The following is a 17,118-nucleotide window of genomic DNA, read 5'->3' on the forward strand; positions in this document are numbered from 1 at the left end:
GTGCGTATGTGTGTGTGCGCTTGTGTTTGTGTGTGTGCGCGCTTGCGCACGCGTGTTTGTGTATGTGCGCGCGCGTGCACGCGTGCGTGCTTGCGTGCTTGCGTGTGTGTGTGTGCGCTCGTGCGTATGTGTGTGTATGTGCGTGTGCGTGCATGTGTGTGTGTGTACGCGCGCGCTCGTGCGTATGTGTGTGTGCGCTTGCATTTGTGTGTGTGTGTGTGTGTGCGTGCGCCCGCCCGTGCACGCGTGTGTGTGTATGTGCGTGTGCGTGCATGTGTGTGTGTGCATGCGCGCTTGTGCGTATGTGTGTGTGCTCGCGTTTGTGTGTGTGTGTGTTCGTTCGCACAAGCGTGAGTGTGCGCGCGCACGTGCTTGCGTGTGTGTGTGCGCTCGTGTGTATGTGTGTGTGTGCGCTCACGTGTGTGTGTGTGTATGTGTGTGTGCGGATATGCGTGTGCGTGCATGTGTGTGTGTGTGCGCGCGCGCACGCGCATGTGCTTGCGTGTGTGTGCGCTCACGTGTGTGTGTGTGTATGTGTGTGTGTTTATGTGCGTGTGCGTGCATGTATGTGCACTCGTGCGTATGTGTGTATGTGCGCTCGCGTGTGTGTGTGTGCGCGCGCGCGCTCGCGCACGTGTGTGTGTGCGCTCGTGCATATGTGTGTGTGTGCGCTCACGTGTGTGTGTGTGTTTATGTGCGTGTGCGTGCATGTGTGTGCACTTGTGCGTATGTGTGTATGTGCGCTCGTGTGTGTGTGTGTGTGTGTGTGTGTGTGTGTGTGTGTGTGTGTGTGTGTGCGCTCTCGCACACGTGTGTGTGTGTGTGTGTGTGCGTGCGCTCGCACATGTGTCTGTGAGAGAGAGGGAGGGAGTGTATGCGTCTGTGTGTGTGTGTGTGTGTGTGTGTGTGTGTGTGTGAGAGAGAGAGACAGAGAGAGAGTGAGGGAGGTAGTGTGTGTGAGAGAGAGAGGGAGGGAGTGTGTGTGAGAGACAGAGGGAGGGAGTGTGAGTGAGAGACAGAGGGAGGGAGGTAGTGTGTGTGAGAGACAGAGGGAGGGAGTGTGTGTGAGAGACAGAGGGAGGGAGTGTGAGTGAGAAACAGAGGGAGGGAGGGAGTATGTGTGAGAGACAGAGGGATGGATGGAGGGAGTGTGTTGAGAGACAGAGGGAGGGATGGAGGGAGTGTGTGTGAGAGACAGAGGGAGGGAGTGTGAGTGAGAGACAGAGAGAGGGAGGGAGTATGTGTGAGAGACAGAGGGAGGGAGGGAGTGTGAACATAGAACATAGAACATTACAGCACAGTACAGGCCCTTCGGCCCTCGATGTTGTGCCGACCTGTCATACCGATCTCAAGCCCATCTAACCTACACTAATCCATGTACGTCCATGTGCTTATCCAATGACGACTTAAATGTACCTAAAGTTGGTGAATCTACTACCGTTGCAGGCAAAGCGTCCCATTCCCTTACTACTCTCTGAGTAAAGAAACTACCTCTGACATCTGTCCTATATCTTTCACCCCTCAATTTAAAGCTATGCCCCCTTGTGCTCGCCGTCACCATCCTAGGAAAAAGGCTCTCCCTATCCACCCTATCTAACCCTCTGATTATTTTATATGTTTCAATTAAGTCACCTCTCAACCTTCTTCTCTCTAATGAAAACAGCCTCAAGTCCCTCAGCCTTTCCTTGTAAGACCTTCCCTCCATACCAGGCAACATCCTAGTAAATCTCCTCTGCACCCTTTCCAAAGCTTCCACATCCTTCTTGTAATGCGGTGACCAGAACTGTACACAATACTCCAAGTGCGGCCGCACCAGAGTTTTGTACAGCTTCACCATAACCTCTTGGTTTCAGAACTCGATCCCTCTATTAATAAAAGCTAAAACACTGTACGCCTTCTTAACAACCCTGTCAACCTGTGTGGCAACTTTCAAGGATCTGTGTACATGGACACCGAGATCTCTCTGCTCATCTACACTACTAAGAATCTTACCATTAGCCCTGAACTTTGCCTTTTGGTTACTCCTACCAAAGTGCATCACCTCACACTTGTCTGCATTAAACTCCATTTGCCACCTCTCAGCCCAGCTCTGCAGCTTATCTATGTCTCTCTGCAACCTACAGCATACTTCGTCACTATCCACAACTCCACTGACCTTAGTGTCGTCTGCACATTTACTAACCCATCCTTCTACGCCCTCATCCAGGTCATTTATAAAAATGACAAACAACAGTGGACCCAACACCGACCCTTGTGGTACACCACTAGTAACTGGTCTCCAGGATGAACATTTCCCATCAACTACCACCCTCTGTCTTCTTTCAGCAAGCCAATTTCTGATCCAAACTGCTATATCTCCCACAATTCCATTCCTCCGCATTTTGTACAATAGCCTATTGTGGGGAACCTTGTCGAACGCCTTGCTGAAGTGTATGAGAGACAGAGGGAGGGAGGGAATGTGAGTCACAGACAGAGGGAGGGAGTGTATGTGAGAGACAGAGGGAGGGAGGAAGTGTGTGTGAGATTCAGAGGGATGCAGGGGAGTGTGTGTGAGAGACAGAGGGAGGGAGGGTGTAGGAATGAGAGACAGAGGGATGGAGGGAGTGTTGTGAGAGACAGAGGGAGGGAGGGTGTGTGTGTGAGAGACAGAGGGAGGGAGGGAAGGTGTATGAGAGACAGAGGGATGGAGGGAGTGTGTGTGAGAGACAGAGGGAGGGAGGGTGTGGGAATGAGAGACAGAGGGATGGAGGGAGTGTTGTGAGAGACAGAGGGAGGGAGGGTGTGTGTGTGAGAGACAGAGGGAGGGAGGGAAGGTGTATGAGAGACAGAGGGATGGAGGGAGTGTGTGTGAGAGACGGATGGAGGGAGTGTGTGTGTGAGAGAGACAGAGGGAGGGAGTGTGAGTGAGAGACAGGGGGAGGGAGTGTGTGTGAGAGACAGAGGGAGGGAGTGTGTGTGTGTGAGAGACAGAGGGAGGGAGTGTGAGTGAGAGACAGGGGGAGGGAGTGTGAGTGAGAGACAGAGGGAGGGAGGGAGTATGTGTGAGAGACAGAGGGATGGATGGAGGGAGTGTGTTGAGAGACAGAGGGAGGGATGGAGGGAGTGTGTGTGAGAGACAGAGGGAGGGAGTGTGAGTGAGAGACAGAGGGAGGGAGTGTGTGTGAGAGACAGAGGGAGGGAGTGTGTGTGTGTGAGAGACAGAGGGAGGGAGTGTGAGTGAGAGACAGAGGGAGAAAGTGTGTGAGAGACAGAGGGAGGGAAGGAGTGTGAGTGAGAGACAGAGGGAGGGAGTGTATGTGAGAGACAGAGGGAATGAGGGTGTGGGAGTGAGAGACAGGTATAGGGAGGGTGTGGGAGAGAGACAGACGGAGGGAGGGAGTGTGTGTGAGAGACAGAGGGAGGGAGGAAGTGTGTGTGAGATTCAGAGGGAGGGAGGGTGTGAGAGTGAGAGACAGAGGGAGGGAGGGTGTGGGAGTGAGAGACAGAGGGATGGAGGGTGTGTGTGTGAGAGACAGAGGGAAAGAGGGTGTGGGAGTGAGAGACAGAGGGATGGAGGGAGTGTGTGTGAGAGACAGAGGGAGGGAGTGTGTGTGAGTGAGAGACGGAGGGAGTGTGTGTGTGTGTGAGAGACAGAGGGAGGGAGGGAGTGTGTGTGAGAGACAGAGGGAGGGAGGGTGTGTATGTGAGAGACAGAGGGATGGAGGGAGTGTGTGTGAGAGACAGAGGGATGGAGGGAGTGTGTGTGAGCGGCAGAGGGAGGGAGTGTGTGTGTGAGACGGGGGGAGGGGGTATGTGTGAGAGACAGAGGGAGGGAGGGTGTGTATGTGAGAGACAGAGGGATGGAGGGAGTGTGTGTGAGAGACAGAGGGATGGAGGGAGTGTGTGTGAGAGACAGAGGGAGGGAGTGTGTGTGAGTGAGAGACAGAGGGAGGGAGGGTGTGTGTGTGAGAGACAGAGGGATAGAGGGAGTGTGTGTGAGAGACAGAGGGAGGAAGGGTGTGGGAGAGAGAGACAGACGGAGGGAGGGAGTGTGTGTGAGAGACAGAGGGAGGGAGGAAGTGTGTGTGAGAGACAGACGGAGGGAGGGTGTGGGAGTGAGAGACAGAGGGATGGAGGGAGTGTGTGTGAGAGACAGAGGGAAAGAGGGTGTGGGAGTGAGAGACAGAGGGAGGGAAGGAGTGTGAGTGAGAGACAGAGGGAGGGAGTGTATGTGAGAGACAGAGGGAGGGAGGGTGTGGGAGTGAGAGACAGAGGGAGGGAGTGTGTGTGTGAGACGGGGGGAGGGGGTATGTGTGAGAGACAGAGGGAGGGAGGGTGTGTATGTGAGAGACAGAGGGATGGAGGGAGTGTGTGTGAGAGACAGAGGGATGGAGGGAGTGTGTGTGAGAGACAGAGGGAGGGAGTGTGTGTGAGTGAGAGACAGAGGGAGGGAGGGTGTGTGTGTGAGAGACAGAGGGATAGAGGGAGTGTGTGTGAGAGACAGAGGGAGGAAGGGTGTGGGAGAGAGAGACAGAGGGAGGGAGGGAGTGTGTGTGAGAGACAGACGGAGGGAGGGTGTGGGAGTGAGAGACAGAGGGATGGAGGGAGTGTGTGTGAGAGACAGAGGGAAAGAGGGTGTGGGAGTGAGAGACAGAGGGAGGGAAGGAGTGTGAGTGAGAGACAGAGGGAGGGAGTGTATGTGAGAGACAGAGGGAGGGAGGGTGTGGGAGTGAGAGACAGAGGGAGGGAGTGTGTGTGAGAGACAGAGGGATGGAGGGAGTGTGTGTGAGAGACAGAGGGAGGGAGGGTGTGGGAGTGAGAGTCAGAGGGAGGGAAGGAGTGTGAGTGAGAGACAGAGGGAGGGAGTGTATGTGAGAGACAGAGGGAGGGAGGGTGTGGGAGTGAGAGACAGAGGGAGGGAGTGTGTGTGTGAGACAGAGGGAGGGAGGGAGTGTGTGTGAGAGACAGACGGAGGGAGGGTGTGGGAGTGAGAGACAGAGGGATGGAGGGAGTGTGTGTGAGAGACAGAGGGAAAGAGGGTGTGGGAGTGAGAGACAGAGGGATGGAGGGAGTGTGTGTGAGAGACAGAGGGAGGGAGTGTGTGTGAGTGAGAGACGGAGTGAGTGTGTGTGTGTGAGAGACAGAGGGAGGGAGGGAGTGTGTGTGAGAGACAGAGGGAGGGAGGGTGTGTGTGTGAGAGACAGAGGGAGGGAGGGAAGGTGTATGAGAGACAGAGGGATGGAGGGAGTGTGTGTGAGAGACAGAGGGAGAGAGGGTGTGGGTATGAGAGACAGAGGGATGGAGGGAGTGTGTGTGAGTGACAGAGGGATGGAGGGAGTGTGTGTGAGAGACAGAGGGATGGAGGGTGTGTATGTGAGAGACAGACGGATGGAGGGAGTGTGTGTGAGAGACAGAGGGATGGAGGGAGTGTGTGTGAGAGACGGAGGGTGGGAGGGAGTGTGTGTGAGAGACAGAGGGATGGAGGGAGTGTGTGTGAGAGACAGAGGGATGGAGGGAGTGTGTGTGAGAGACGGAGGGAGGGAGGGAGGGTGTCTCTGTCTCTACATCCTTTGCCTACCCTCTGTGTTCCTGCCAACAGGCCTGGCGACGATGGTGTACCCAGATCCTGTCTGCTCTCAGGTTAGTCATTTCTCTTGGTTGGCTCTGGTAGATCTCCAGCAGACATCCCAGGGCAGTAATGCTGCGGGGACATCCTGAGCTGCCTGTAACTCTCTCCTCCCTCTCGGCCTGCTCACCCCTTATACTGTGGGCATTCACTTTGCTCATGGATATGAGAATAAACTGGGAGGGCAAGTGTTGATTGGAGACCCATGATCAGCTGGGTGCTTCCAGAATGTTCTGAATCCTGTAATGATTAGGTTCAGGTCTGTCCTTCTAAATTATCTGACTTTGATACTTATGATTGTTGGGGGTCAGTCATCTCAGCTCAAGGACATCCTTGCAGGAGTTCCTCGGGGCTGTGTGCTAGATTATCTGGAAGTTAGAAACTCTGATGATTGTAAGAACAGAAAGCAAAATAGCAGAAGAAGGGCGTGGGCCCAGTGGTGTTGTTGCCAGGATATTAATCCAGACTGTTGGGAAAATGTTCTAGGGACACAGGTTCAAATTTTGCGACAACAGCTGGTGGAATTTGAATTCAGAAGAATCCCTAGAGTGTGGAAGCAGGCCATTCGGCACATGCCAACTCTTCAAAGAGAATCCCAACCCTCTACCCTATCCCTGAAACCCTGTATTTTTCATCGCAAATCCACCCAGCCGGCCCATATTTGGGCAGTGGGAGGGAACAAGAGTAAATAAAAGGAGAACATGTAATCTCCACACAGACTCTCGCCCGAGGATGGATTCAAACCTGGGTCCCCAATGCTGTGAGGCAGCAGTGATAACCGCTGAGCCCCTGCACCGTCCCTACATAAAATTCAGGAATTAACAATCTGGTGATGACCATGTAACATTTAGAACATAGAACATAGAACATAGAACAGTACAGCACAGAACAGGCCCTTCAGCCCACAATGTTGTGCCGACCATTGATCCTCATGTATGCACCCTCAAATTTCTGTGACCATATGCATGTCCAGCAGTCTCTTAAATGACCCCAATGACCTTGCTTCCACAACTGCTGCTGGCAACGCATTCCATGCTCTCACAACTCTCTGCGTAAAGAACCTGCCTCTGACATCCCCTCTATACTTTCCACCAACCAGCTTAAAACTATGACCCCTCGTGCTAGCCATTTCTGCCCTGGGAAATAGTCTCTGGCTATCAACTCTATCCATGCCTCTCATTATCTTGTATACCTCAATTAGGTCCCCTCTCCTCCTCCTTTTCTCCAATGAAAAGAGACCGAGCTCAGTCAACCTCTCTTCATAAGATAAGCCCTCCAGTCCAGGCAGCATCCTGGTAAACCTCCTCTGAACCCTCTCCAAAGCATCCACATCTTTCCTATAATAGGGCGCCCAGAACTGGACGCAGTATTCCAAGTGCGGTCTAACCAAAGTTTTATAGAGCTGCAACAAGATCTCACGACTCTTAAACTCAATCCCCCTGTTAATGAAAGCCAAAACACCATATGCTTTCTTAACAACCCTGTCCACTTGGGTGGCCATTTTAAGGGATCTATGTATCTGCACACAAAGATCCCTCTGTTCCTCCACGCTGCCAAGAATCCTATTTGTTGATTGTTTGGTAAAAAAAAAGCTTCCTTCGCTCATAGCCTTTCGAGAATGATGTCTGTCATCCTTACCTCGTCTGCTCATGACAGCGATATGACTCTGAACCCCCCTTTGTGGGGGTAACAAATGCTGATCCAGTGAATAAAGCCTATATCCATTGAATCTAGAGGGACATGACGGATGTGAGGTTAGGGATAGATGTTTGCTTACTCGAGGTCAAGTTGACATAAGGAAGGAGGAAGTGTTAGGTATCCTAAAAGACATTAAGATGGACAAGTCCCCAGGTCCGGATGGGATCTATCCCAGGTTGCTGAGGAAAGCGAGAGAGGAAATAGCTAGGGCCTTAACAGATATCTCTGCAGCATTCTTAGACACGGGTGAGGTCCCAGAGGACTGGAGACTTGCTCATGTTGCCCCCTTGTTTAAGAAGGGCAGCAAGGATAATCCAGGTAATTATAGACCAGTGAGCCTGACGTCAGTGGTAGGGAAGCTACTGGAGAAGATACTGAGGGATAGGATCTATTCCTCTTTGGAAGAAAATGGGCTTATCAGTGATAGGCAACATGGTTTTGTGCAGGGAAGATCATGGCTTACCAACTTAATAGAATTCTTTGAGGACGTGACAAAGTTGATTGATGAGGGAAAGGCTGTAGATGTCATATACATGGACTTCAGTAAGGCGTTTGATAAGGTTCCCCATGGCAGGCTGATGGAGAAAGTGAAGTCGCATGGGGCCCAGGGTGTGCTAGCTAGATGGATAAAAAACTGGCTGGGCAACAGGAGACAGAGGGTAGTAGTAGAAGGGGATTTCTCAAATTGGAGACCTGTGACCAGTGGTGTTCCACAGGGATCTGTGCTGGGACCACTGTTGTTTGTGATATGTGTAAATGATTTGGAGGAAGGTGTAGGCGGTCTGATCAGCATGTTTGCTGATGACACTAACATTGGTGGAGTAGCTGTTAGTGAAGGGGACTGTCAGAGATTACAGCAGAATATAGATAGACTGGAGAGTTGGGCAGATAAATGGCAGATGGAGTTCAATCCGGGCAAATGCGAGGTGATGCATTTTGGAAGATCAAATTCAAGGGCGAACTATACAGTAAATGGAAAAGTCCTAGGGAAAATTGATGAACAGAGAGATCTGGATGTTCACGTCCATTGTTCCCTGAAGGTGACAACGCAGGTCAATAGGGTGGTCAAGAAGGCATATGGCATGCTTTCCTTCATTGGGCGGGGTATTGAGTACAAGAGTTGGCAGGTCATGTTGCAGTTGTATAGGACTTTGGTTCGGCCACATTTGGAGTACTGTGTATAGTTCTGGTCGCCACATTACCAAAAGGATGTGGATGCTTTGGAGAGGGAGCAGAGGAGGTTCACCAGGATGTTGCCTGGTATGGAGGGTGCTAGCTATGAAGAGAGGTTGAATAGATTAGGATTATTTTCATTAGAAAGACAGAGATTGAGGGGGAACCTGATTGAGGTCTACACATCATGAGAGGTACAGACTCGTTGTATAGCAAGAAGCTTTTTCCCAGAGTAGGGGACTCAATTACTCGGGGTCATGAGTTCAAAGTGAGAGGAGGAAAGTTTAAGGGAGATATCCATGGAAAGTTCTTTACGCAGAGGGTGGTGGGTGCCTGGAACGCGTTGCCAGCGGAGGTGGTAGACGCAGACACGTTGGCGTCTTTTAAGATATATTTGGACAGGTACATGGATGGGCAGGGGGCAAATGGGCACAGACCGTTAGAAAATAGATGACAGGTTAGACAGAGGATCTTGATTGGCGCAGGCTTGGAGGGCCGAAGGGCCTGTTCCTGGGCTGTAATTTTCTTTGTTCTTTGTTCTTTGTTTTTTGAATAAATCCTTCAAATAAAATGTAAATGTCCACCACCAAGAGTGGCTCAGCAGCATTACTACTGATCGAGCTGGTCAGGTCCTAAAGGACATCGCTGCTCGACTGGGTCTGCTGCAGGTGGTGAGGGAACCAACAAGAGGGAAACACATACCCGACATAATCCCCACCAATCTGCCAGCTGCAGATGTATCTGTCCATGACAGTATCGGTCAGAGTGACCATCACACAGTCCTTGTGGAGATGAAGTCCTACCTTCACATTGAGAACAACCTCCATCGTGTTGTGTAACACTATCCCCGTGCTCAATGGGACAGACTTCATGCAGATCTAGCAACTCAAGACTTGGCATCCATGAGGCGCTGTGGGTCATCAACAGCAGCAGAGTTGCACAATCTGTAACCTCATGGCCCGGCATATCCCCAACTCAACCATTACCATGAAGCCAGGGGATCAACCCTGGTTCAGTGGAGAGTGCAGGAGGGCAGGCCAGGAGCAGCACCAGGCAAACCTGAAGATGAGGTATTAACCCGGTGAAGCCACCAAACAGGACTCCTTGTGTGAACTTGCCGCTCCCCGAGCCAAGCTGTTCCAGCACAGTTACAACACTGGCATCTACCCGACAATGTGGAAAATTGCCCAGGTATGTCCTGTACACAAAAAGCAAGACAAATCCATCCCGGCCAATTACCATCCCATCAGTCTCCTCTCGACCATCAGTAACGTGATGGAAGATGTCAGTAACAGGGCTATCAAGCAGCTCCTGCTCAGCAATAACCTGCTCAGAGATGCCCAGTTTGGGTTCCGTCAGAGCCACTCAGCTCCTGACCTCATTACAGCCTCCGTTCAAACATGGATAAAAGAGCTGAATCCCAGAGGGTGAGGTGAGAGTGACAGCCCTTGATATCAAAACAGCATTTGCCTGAGTGTGGTATCAAGGAGCCCGAGCAAAACTGGAATCAGTGGGTGTTGGGAGCAAATTCTCCCGTGGGTGGAGTCATGCCTGACCCATAGGAAGATGGTGGTGGCTGTTGAAGGTCAATCATCTCAGCTCCAGGACATCTCTGCAGGAGTTCCTCAGGGTAGTGTCCTCGGCCCAACCATCTTCAGCTGCTTCATCAATGACCTTCCGTCCATCATAAGGTCAGAAGTGGGGATGTTTGCTGATGATTACACAATGTTCAGCACCATTCGTGACTCCTCAGATACTGAAGCTGTCTGTGTTCAAATGCAGCAAGATCTGGACAATATCCAGGCTTGGGCTGACAAGTGGAAGGTGACATTTGTGCCACACAAATACCAGGCTATGACCATCACCAATAAGAGACAATCTGATCACTGCCCCTTGACATTCAATGGTGTTACCATCACTGAATCCCCCACCATCAACACCCTGAGGTTATCATTGACCAGAAGCTCAACTGGACTCACCACATTAACACAGCGCTACGAGAGCAGGCCAGAAGCTGGGAATACTGCAGCGAGTAACTCACCTCCTGACTCCCCAAAGCCCCCTCCACCACCGACACTCAGTCACAGCAGTGTGTACCATCTACAAGATACTCTGCAGAAATTCACCACAGGTCCTCAGACAGCTCCTTCCAAACCCACAACCACTTCATCCAGAAGGACAAGGGCTGCAGATACATGGGAACACCAGCCCCTGCAAGTTCCCCTCCAAGCCTCTCACCATCCTGACTTGGAAATATATCACCGTTCCTTCACTGTCACTGGGTCAAAATCCTGGAATTCCCTCCCTTAGGGCAATGTGGGTCAACCCACAGCAGGATGACTGCAGCAGTTCAAGAAGGCAGCTCACCCCCGCCTTCTCAAGGGGCAACTAGGGACGGGCAATAAATGCTGAGCCCAGGCAGTGATGCTCAGGTTCCTGAGTGAATACTGTATTGAGTGTCAGGGGGGCTTTTTCACTGTGTATTGTACGGTCAGAGAGGTGGAGTGTGGGGAATGTTCTGTTCCCTGGGGTGGGTGAATGGATTAATGTCTGAATTTGTATCCAATCCCTCAGTTACCTACATGCAGGGGAGCCCCCCCTCATTCACGGGACACTGACCTGTGACACCATCTTCATTCAACACAATGGTCTCATCAAGATCGGGTCAGGTAATATACTCAGGCTGCGCCCCCCTCACATGCCCCATGACCCCCCCACCTGCCCCACTACCCCCTCACCCACCCCACTACCCCCTCACCCGCCCCTTTACCCCCTCACCCACCCCACTACCCCATCACCTGCCCCACTACCCCCTCACCCGCCCCACTACGCTCTCACCCCCCTTCACTTCCTCACCTTCCCCACAACCCCCTCACCCACCTCACTACCCACTCACCCATCCCTTTACCCCCTCACCCACCCCATTACCCCCTCACTGCCCCACTACCCCCTCACCTGCCCCTTTACCCCCTCACCCGCCCCACTACACCCTCAACTGCACCACTATCCACTCACCACCCATTACCTCCTCACCTGCCCCTTTACCCCCTCACCCGCCCCATTACTGCTCACCTGCCCCACTCTCCTCTCACTCGCCTCATTACCCCCTCACCTCCTCCATTACCCCCTCACCTGGCCCACTACCCCCTCACCCGCCCCACTACCCCCTCACCCACCCCATTACTGCTTCAACTCCCATTACCCAAAAGAAAAGAGGCGGGGGAGTGGCATTGCTAGTCAGGGTGAGTATAGCAGCTACTGAAAGGCAGTTCAAGAATGGTATGTCTACAGGATAATAAAATGTGAGGCTGGATGAACACAGCAGGCCAAGCAGCATCTCAGGAGCACAAAAGCTGACGTTTCGGGCCTAGACCCTTCATCAGAGAGGGGGATGGGGAGAGGGAACTGGAATAAATAGGGAGAGAGGGGGAGGCGGACCGAAGATGGAGAGAAAACAAGAGAGGTAGAGAGGAAAGTATAGGTGGGGAGGTAGGGAGGGGATAGGTCAGTCCAGGGAAGACGGACAGGTCAAGGAGGTGGGATGAGTTTAGTAGGTAGGAGATGGAGGTGCGGCTTGAGGTGGGAGGAAGGGATGGGTGAGAAGAAGAACAGGTTAGGGAGGCAGAGACAGGCTGAGCTGGTTTTGGGATGCAGTGGGGGGACGGGACGAACTGGGCTGGTTTAGGGATGCAGTAGGGGAAGGGGAGATTTTGAAACTGGTGAAGTCCACATTGATACCATTAGGCTGCAGGGTTCCCAGGCGGAATATGAGTTGCTGTTCCTGCAACCTTCGGGTGGCATCATTGTGGCACTGCAGGAGGCCTCTGCTCGGTTCGCAATAAACAACTGCACCTCCCAGTCGCGAACCATTTTAATTCTCCCTCCCATTCTTTAGATGACATGTCCATCATGGGCCTCCTGCAGTGCCACAATGATGCCACCCGAAGGTTGTAGGAACAGCAACTCATATTCTGCCTGGGAACCCTGCAGCCTAATGGTATCAATGTGGACTTCACCAGTTTCAAAATCTCCCCTCCCCCACTGCATCCCAAAACCAGCCCAGTTTGTCCCCTCCCCCCACTGCACCACACAACCAGCCCAGCTCTTCCCCTCCCCTCACTGCATCCCAAACCCAGCTCAACCTGTCTCTGCCTCCCTAACCTGTTCTTCCTCTCACCCATCCCTTCCTCCCACCCCAAGCTGCACCTCCATTTCCTACCTACTAACCTCATCCTGCCTCCTTGACCTGTCTGTCTTCCCTGGACTGACCTATCCCCTCCCTACCTCCCCAACTATACTCTCCTCTCCACCTATCTTCTTTTCTCTACATCTTCGGTCCGCCTCCCCCTCTCTCCCTATTTATTCCAGAACCCTCACCCCATCCCCCTCTCTGATGAAGGGTCTAGGCCTGAAACGTCAGATTTTGTGCTCCTGAGATGCTGCTTGACCTGCTGTGTTCATCCAGCTTCACACTTTATTATCTTGGAATCTCTAGCATCTGCAGTTCCCATTATCTCTGTCTACAGGGTCAGTTTGGGTTGAGGTCAGGAACAAGAAAGGAGCAGTCACTTTGTTGGGGTTTTTTTTTACAGACCCCCTAATAGTTGCAGAGAAGTGGAGGAGCGGATTGGGAGGCAGTTACTGGAAAGGTGCAGAAGTCACAGGGTTGTAGTCATGGGTGACTTCAGCTTTCCAAATATTGATTGGAAACATTTTAGTTGTAATAGTTTAGATGGAACGGATTTTGTCCAGTGCATTCAGGAAGGATTCCTGACCAAGTATATAGATAGACCAACACGAGGAGAGGCCACTTTGAATACACCTCCTCCCACCCACCCCCTGCGAAAATTCCATCCCCTATTCCCAATTCCTTCGCCTCCGCCACATCTGCTCCCAGAACGAGGCATTCCACTCCCGCACATCCCAGATGTCCTTGTTCTTCAAGGGCCGCAACCTCCCCCCCGCAATGGTCGGGAACACCCTCGACCCTCCCGCATTTCCCGCAACACATCCCTCACACCCCGCCCCCGCCACAACCGCCCAAAGAGGATCCCCCTCGTCTTCACATACCACCCCACCAACCTCCGGATACAACGCATCATCCTCCGACACTTCCACCATCTACAATCCGACCCCACCACCCAAGACATTTTTCCATCCCCTCCCTTGTCTGCCTTCCGGAGAGACCACTCTCTCCGGGACTCCCTTGTTCGCTCCACACTCCCCTCCAACCCCACCACACCCAGCACCTTCCCCTGCAACCGCAGGAAGTGCTACACCTGCCCCCACACCTCCTCCCTCACCCCCATCCCAGGCCCCAAAGTGACTTTCCATATTAAGCAGAGGTTCACCTGCACATCTGCCAATGTGGTATATTGTATCCACTGTACCCAGTGTGGCTTCCTCTACATTGGGGAAACCAAGCGGAGACTTGGGGACCGCTTTGCAGAACACCTCCGCTCGGTTCGCAATAAACAACTGCACCTCCCAGTCGCAAACCATTTCAACTCCCCCTCCCATTCTTTAGATGACATGTCCATCATGGGCCTCCTGCAGTGCCACAATGATGCCACCCGAAGGTTGCAGGAGCAGCAACTCATATTCCGCTTGGGAACCCTGCAGCCCAATGGTATCAATGTGGACTTCACCAGCTTCAAAATCTCCCCTTCCCCCAGTGCATCCCAAAACCAGCCCAGTTCGTCCCCTCCCCCCACTGCATCCCAAAACCAGTCCAGCTCATCCCCACCTTCCTAACCTGTTCTTCATCTCACCTATCCCCTTCTCCCACCTCAAGTCGCACCTCCATTCCCTACCTCCTAACCTCATCCCGCCTCCTTTACCTGTCCATCTTCCCCGGACTGACCAATCCCCTCCCTTCGTCCCCACCTATACTCTCCTCCCCACCTACCTTCTCCTCTATCCATCTTTGATCCGCCTCTCCCTCTCTCCCTATTCATTTCAGAACCGTCTCCCCATCCCCCTTTTCTGATGAAGGGTCTAGGCCCGAAATGTCAGCTTTTGTGCTCCTGAGATGCTGCTGGGCCTGCTGTGTTCATCCAGCTCCACGCTTTGTTAGCACTTTGGATTTGGTGCTTGGCAATGATCCGGGCCAAGTGTTAGATCAGTTGGTAGGAGAGCATTTTGGCGGTAGCGATCATAACTCTGTTACTTTTACAATAGTCATGGATAAGGATAGGTACATTACGCAGGGTAAGGTTTATAAGTGGGGGAAGGGTAATTACAATTCAGTTCGGCAAGAACTGGGTAACACAAAATGGGAACAAATGCTTTCAGGGAAGAGCATTATTGAAATGTGGAGATAGAACATTACAGCACAGTACAGGCCCTTCGGCCCTTGATGTTGTGCCGAACAGGTTAGAACGTTCCTCAGTCAGAATTCCACACAACTGCACCCTCAGTTTGGGAGCGATGCCGAACTGAAACTGGATCCAGCCAGGCAGGATCCAATGGGGCAGGATCCAATGGGATGGGAGTGACTTGGCTCCCCAGCTGTTCCTCCTGGCCTTTTCCAGTCTATGCCTGGAACTGGTCAAAGATTTACCCGCACCCTCATCCTCATCCTCACCACCATCACCCTCACCCTCACACCCCCACCCCTCCCCTCACCCTCACACTCACCCTCATCCCCTCACCCTCATCCTCATCTTCACCACCATCACCCTCACCCTCACACCCCCACCCCTCCCCTCACCCTCACACTCACCCTCATCCCCTCACCCTCATCCTCATCCTCACCACCATCACCCTCATCCTCATCCTCACCACCATCACCCTCACCCTCACCCTCACCCTCACCACCATCAACCTCACCCTCATCCTCATCCTCACCACCATCAACCTCACCCTCACCCTCACCCTCACCACCATCAACCTCACCCTCACCCTCATCCTCACCACCATCAACCTCACCCTCACCCTCACCCTCACCACCATCAACCTCACCCTCACCCTCACCCTCACCACCATCAACCTCACCCTCACCCTCACACTCCCACCTCTCCCCTCACCCTCACACTCACCCTCATCCCCTCACCCTCACCCTCATCCTCACCACCATCAACCTCACCCTCACCCTCACCCTCACCCTCATCCCCTCACCCTCACCCTCATCCTCACCACCATCAACCTCACCCTCACCCTCACCACCATCAACCTCACCCTCATCCTCACCACCATCAACCTCACCCTCACCCTCACCACCATCACCCTCACCCTCACCACCATCAACCTCACCCTCACACCCCCACCCCTCCCCTCACCCTCACACTCACCCTCATCCCCTCACCCTCACCCTCATCCTCACCACCATCAACCTCACCCTCACCCTCATCCTCACCACCATCAACCTCACCCTCATCCTCACCCTCACCACCATCAACCTCACCCTCACCCTCACCACCATCACCCTCACCCTCACCACCATCAACCTCACCCTCACCCCCCCTCCCCTCCCCTCACCCTCATCCTCACCACCATCAACCTCACCCTCACCCTCACACCCCCACCTCTCCCCTCACCCTCACACTCACCCTCATCCCCTCACCCTCACCCTCATCTTCACCCTGACCACCCTCATCCTCACCCTGATCACCCTCATCTTCACCCTCACCCTCACCCTCACTCACTGAAACCCAGTCAAAACATAAACCATCAGGAAAATAATCCAGAGAAATACTTGTACATTTACTCATCTCCATCTGTCTCTCTCCCCTCCTCCCCCTCTCTCCCTCTCTCTTTTTCCCTCTCTCCCATTCTTTCTTCCTCTTTCCGTCCCTCGCGGTGTCTCCCACATCTCTCTCTCTCTCTTTCTGACACCCCTCTCTCTCTCCATCTCTGTTACTCTCCCCCCTTGCTCTGTCTCTCCCTCTCTCACTCTGATTCTCTCTCTCTGTTTCCCTGTATCTCTCTGTCTATCCCTCTCTCCCTCTGGCTCTCTGTCTGTCTGTGTGTACCTGTCTCTGTCTTCCTCTCTCTCTCTCTCTGTGTGCTTGTCTCTATCTGTTTCTCTCTCTCTGTGTCTTTCCCACCTTTCACTCACTCTCTCTCTCCCCCCGTCTTTATCTTTCTCCCTCCTATCTGTTTTCTCTCTCTCTGTCTCCCTTTGTCTCTCTCTCTCCCTCTCCATCTCTGTCTCTCACTCTCTCTCTCTCCCCACCCCCCACCTCTCTCCCACCCTCCCAATGACCTGCTGATACTCTCGGGCTCTCCAATGCCATCCCAGTCTGGCACAGGATGTTTGCCAATGGTAAGTCTCTTTATCCAGTCGCAGTATTTATTTATGTGTTTATTCATGCTCACTTCTTCACTGCGATTCTCAGATTTCTGACTCTTCATTGGTGACGAGGAAATCACTGCTGATTGGCAGATCCCCAACAATTAGTGAGGAAATGGTACCGGGAAATTAGTGGGTTTAAAAACTGAAAAATCTCGAGGACCTGATAAACCTCATCCCAGAGCATTGAAGGGAGTGGCTCTAGAAATAATGGCTGGCTTGGTGGTCATTGTCCAGGATTTGAAAGAGTCTGAAACAGTTCTAACAGATTGGAGGGGAGCTAATGTAACTCTTCCATTTAAAAAAGAAAGTAGAACATAGAACATAGAACACAGAACATTAAAGCACA

The 17,118-nt window shown here is 52.6% G+C and overlaps 1 protein-coding gene across 4 annotated transcripts in view; it reads left to right on the forward strand.

Moving 5' to 3' along the window:
* LOC125463111 (nuclear receptor-binding protein 2-like) overlaps nucleotides 1-17,118 on the forward strand; it is a 91,945-nt gene that overhangs the window by 25,856 nt on the left and 48,971 nt on the right. For 3 of the 4 annotated variants that reach the window (XM_059641004.1, XM_059641012.1, XM_059641014.1), the window contains exons 5-7: nucleotides 5,579-5,619; nucleotides 11,051-11,145; nucleotides 16,719-16,742. In XM_059641004.1, coding sequence (XP_059496987.1) covers nucleotides 5,579-5,619; nucleotides 11,051-11,145; nucleotides 16,719-16,742 — 160 coding nt within the window. The remainder of the gene's footprint in view (nucleotides 1-5,578; nucleotides 5,620-11,050; nucleotides 11,146-16,718; nucleotides 16,743-17,118) is intronic. The other variant, XM_059641009.1, reaches the window with a different exon arrangement.

Source organism: Stegostoma tigrinum, chromosome 2 (genome assembly GCF_030684315.1).
Source record: "Stegostoma tigrinum isolate sSteTig4 chromosome 2, sSteTig4.hap1, whole genome shotgun sequence".
NCBI classification, from domain to species: domain Eukaryota; kingdom Metazoa; phylum Chordata; class Chondrichthyes; order Orectolobiformes; family Stegostomatidae; genus Stegostoma; species Stegostoma tigrinum.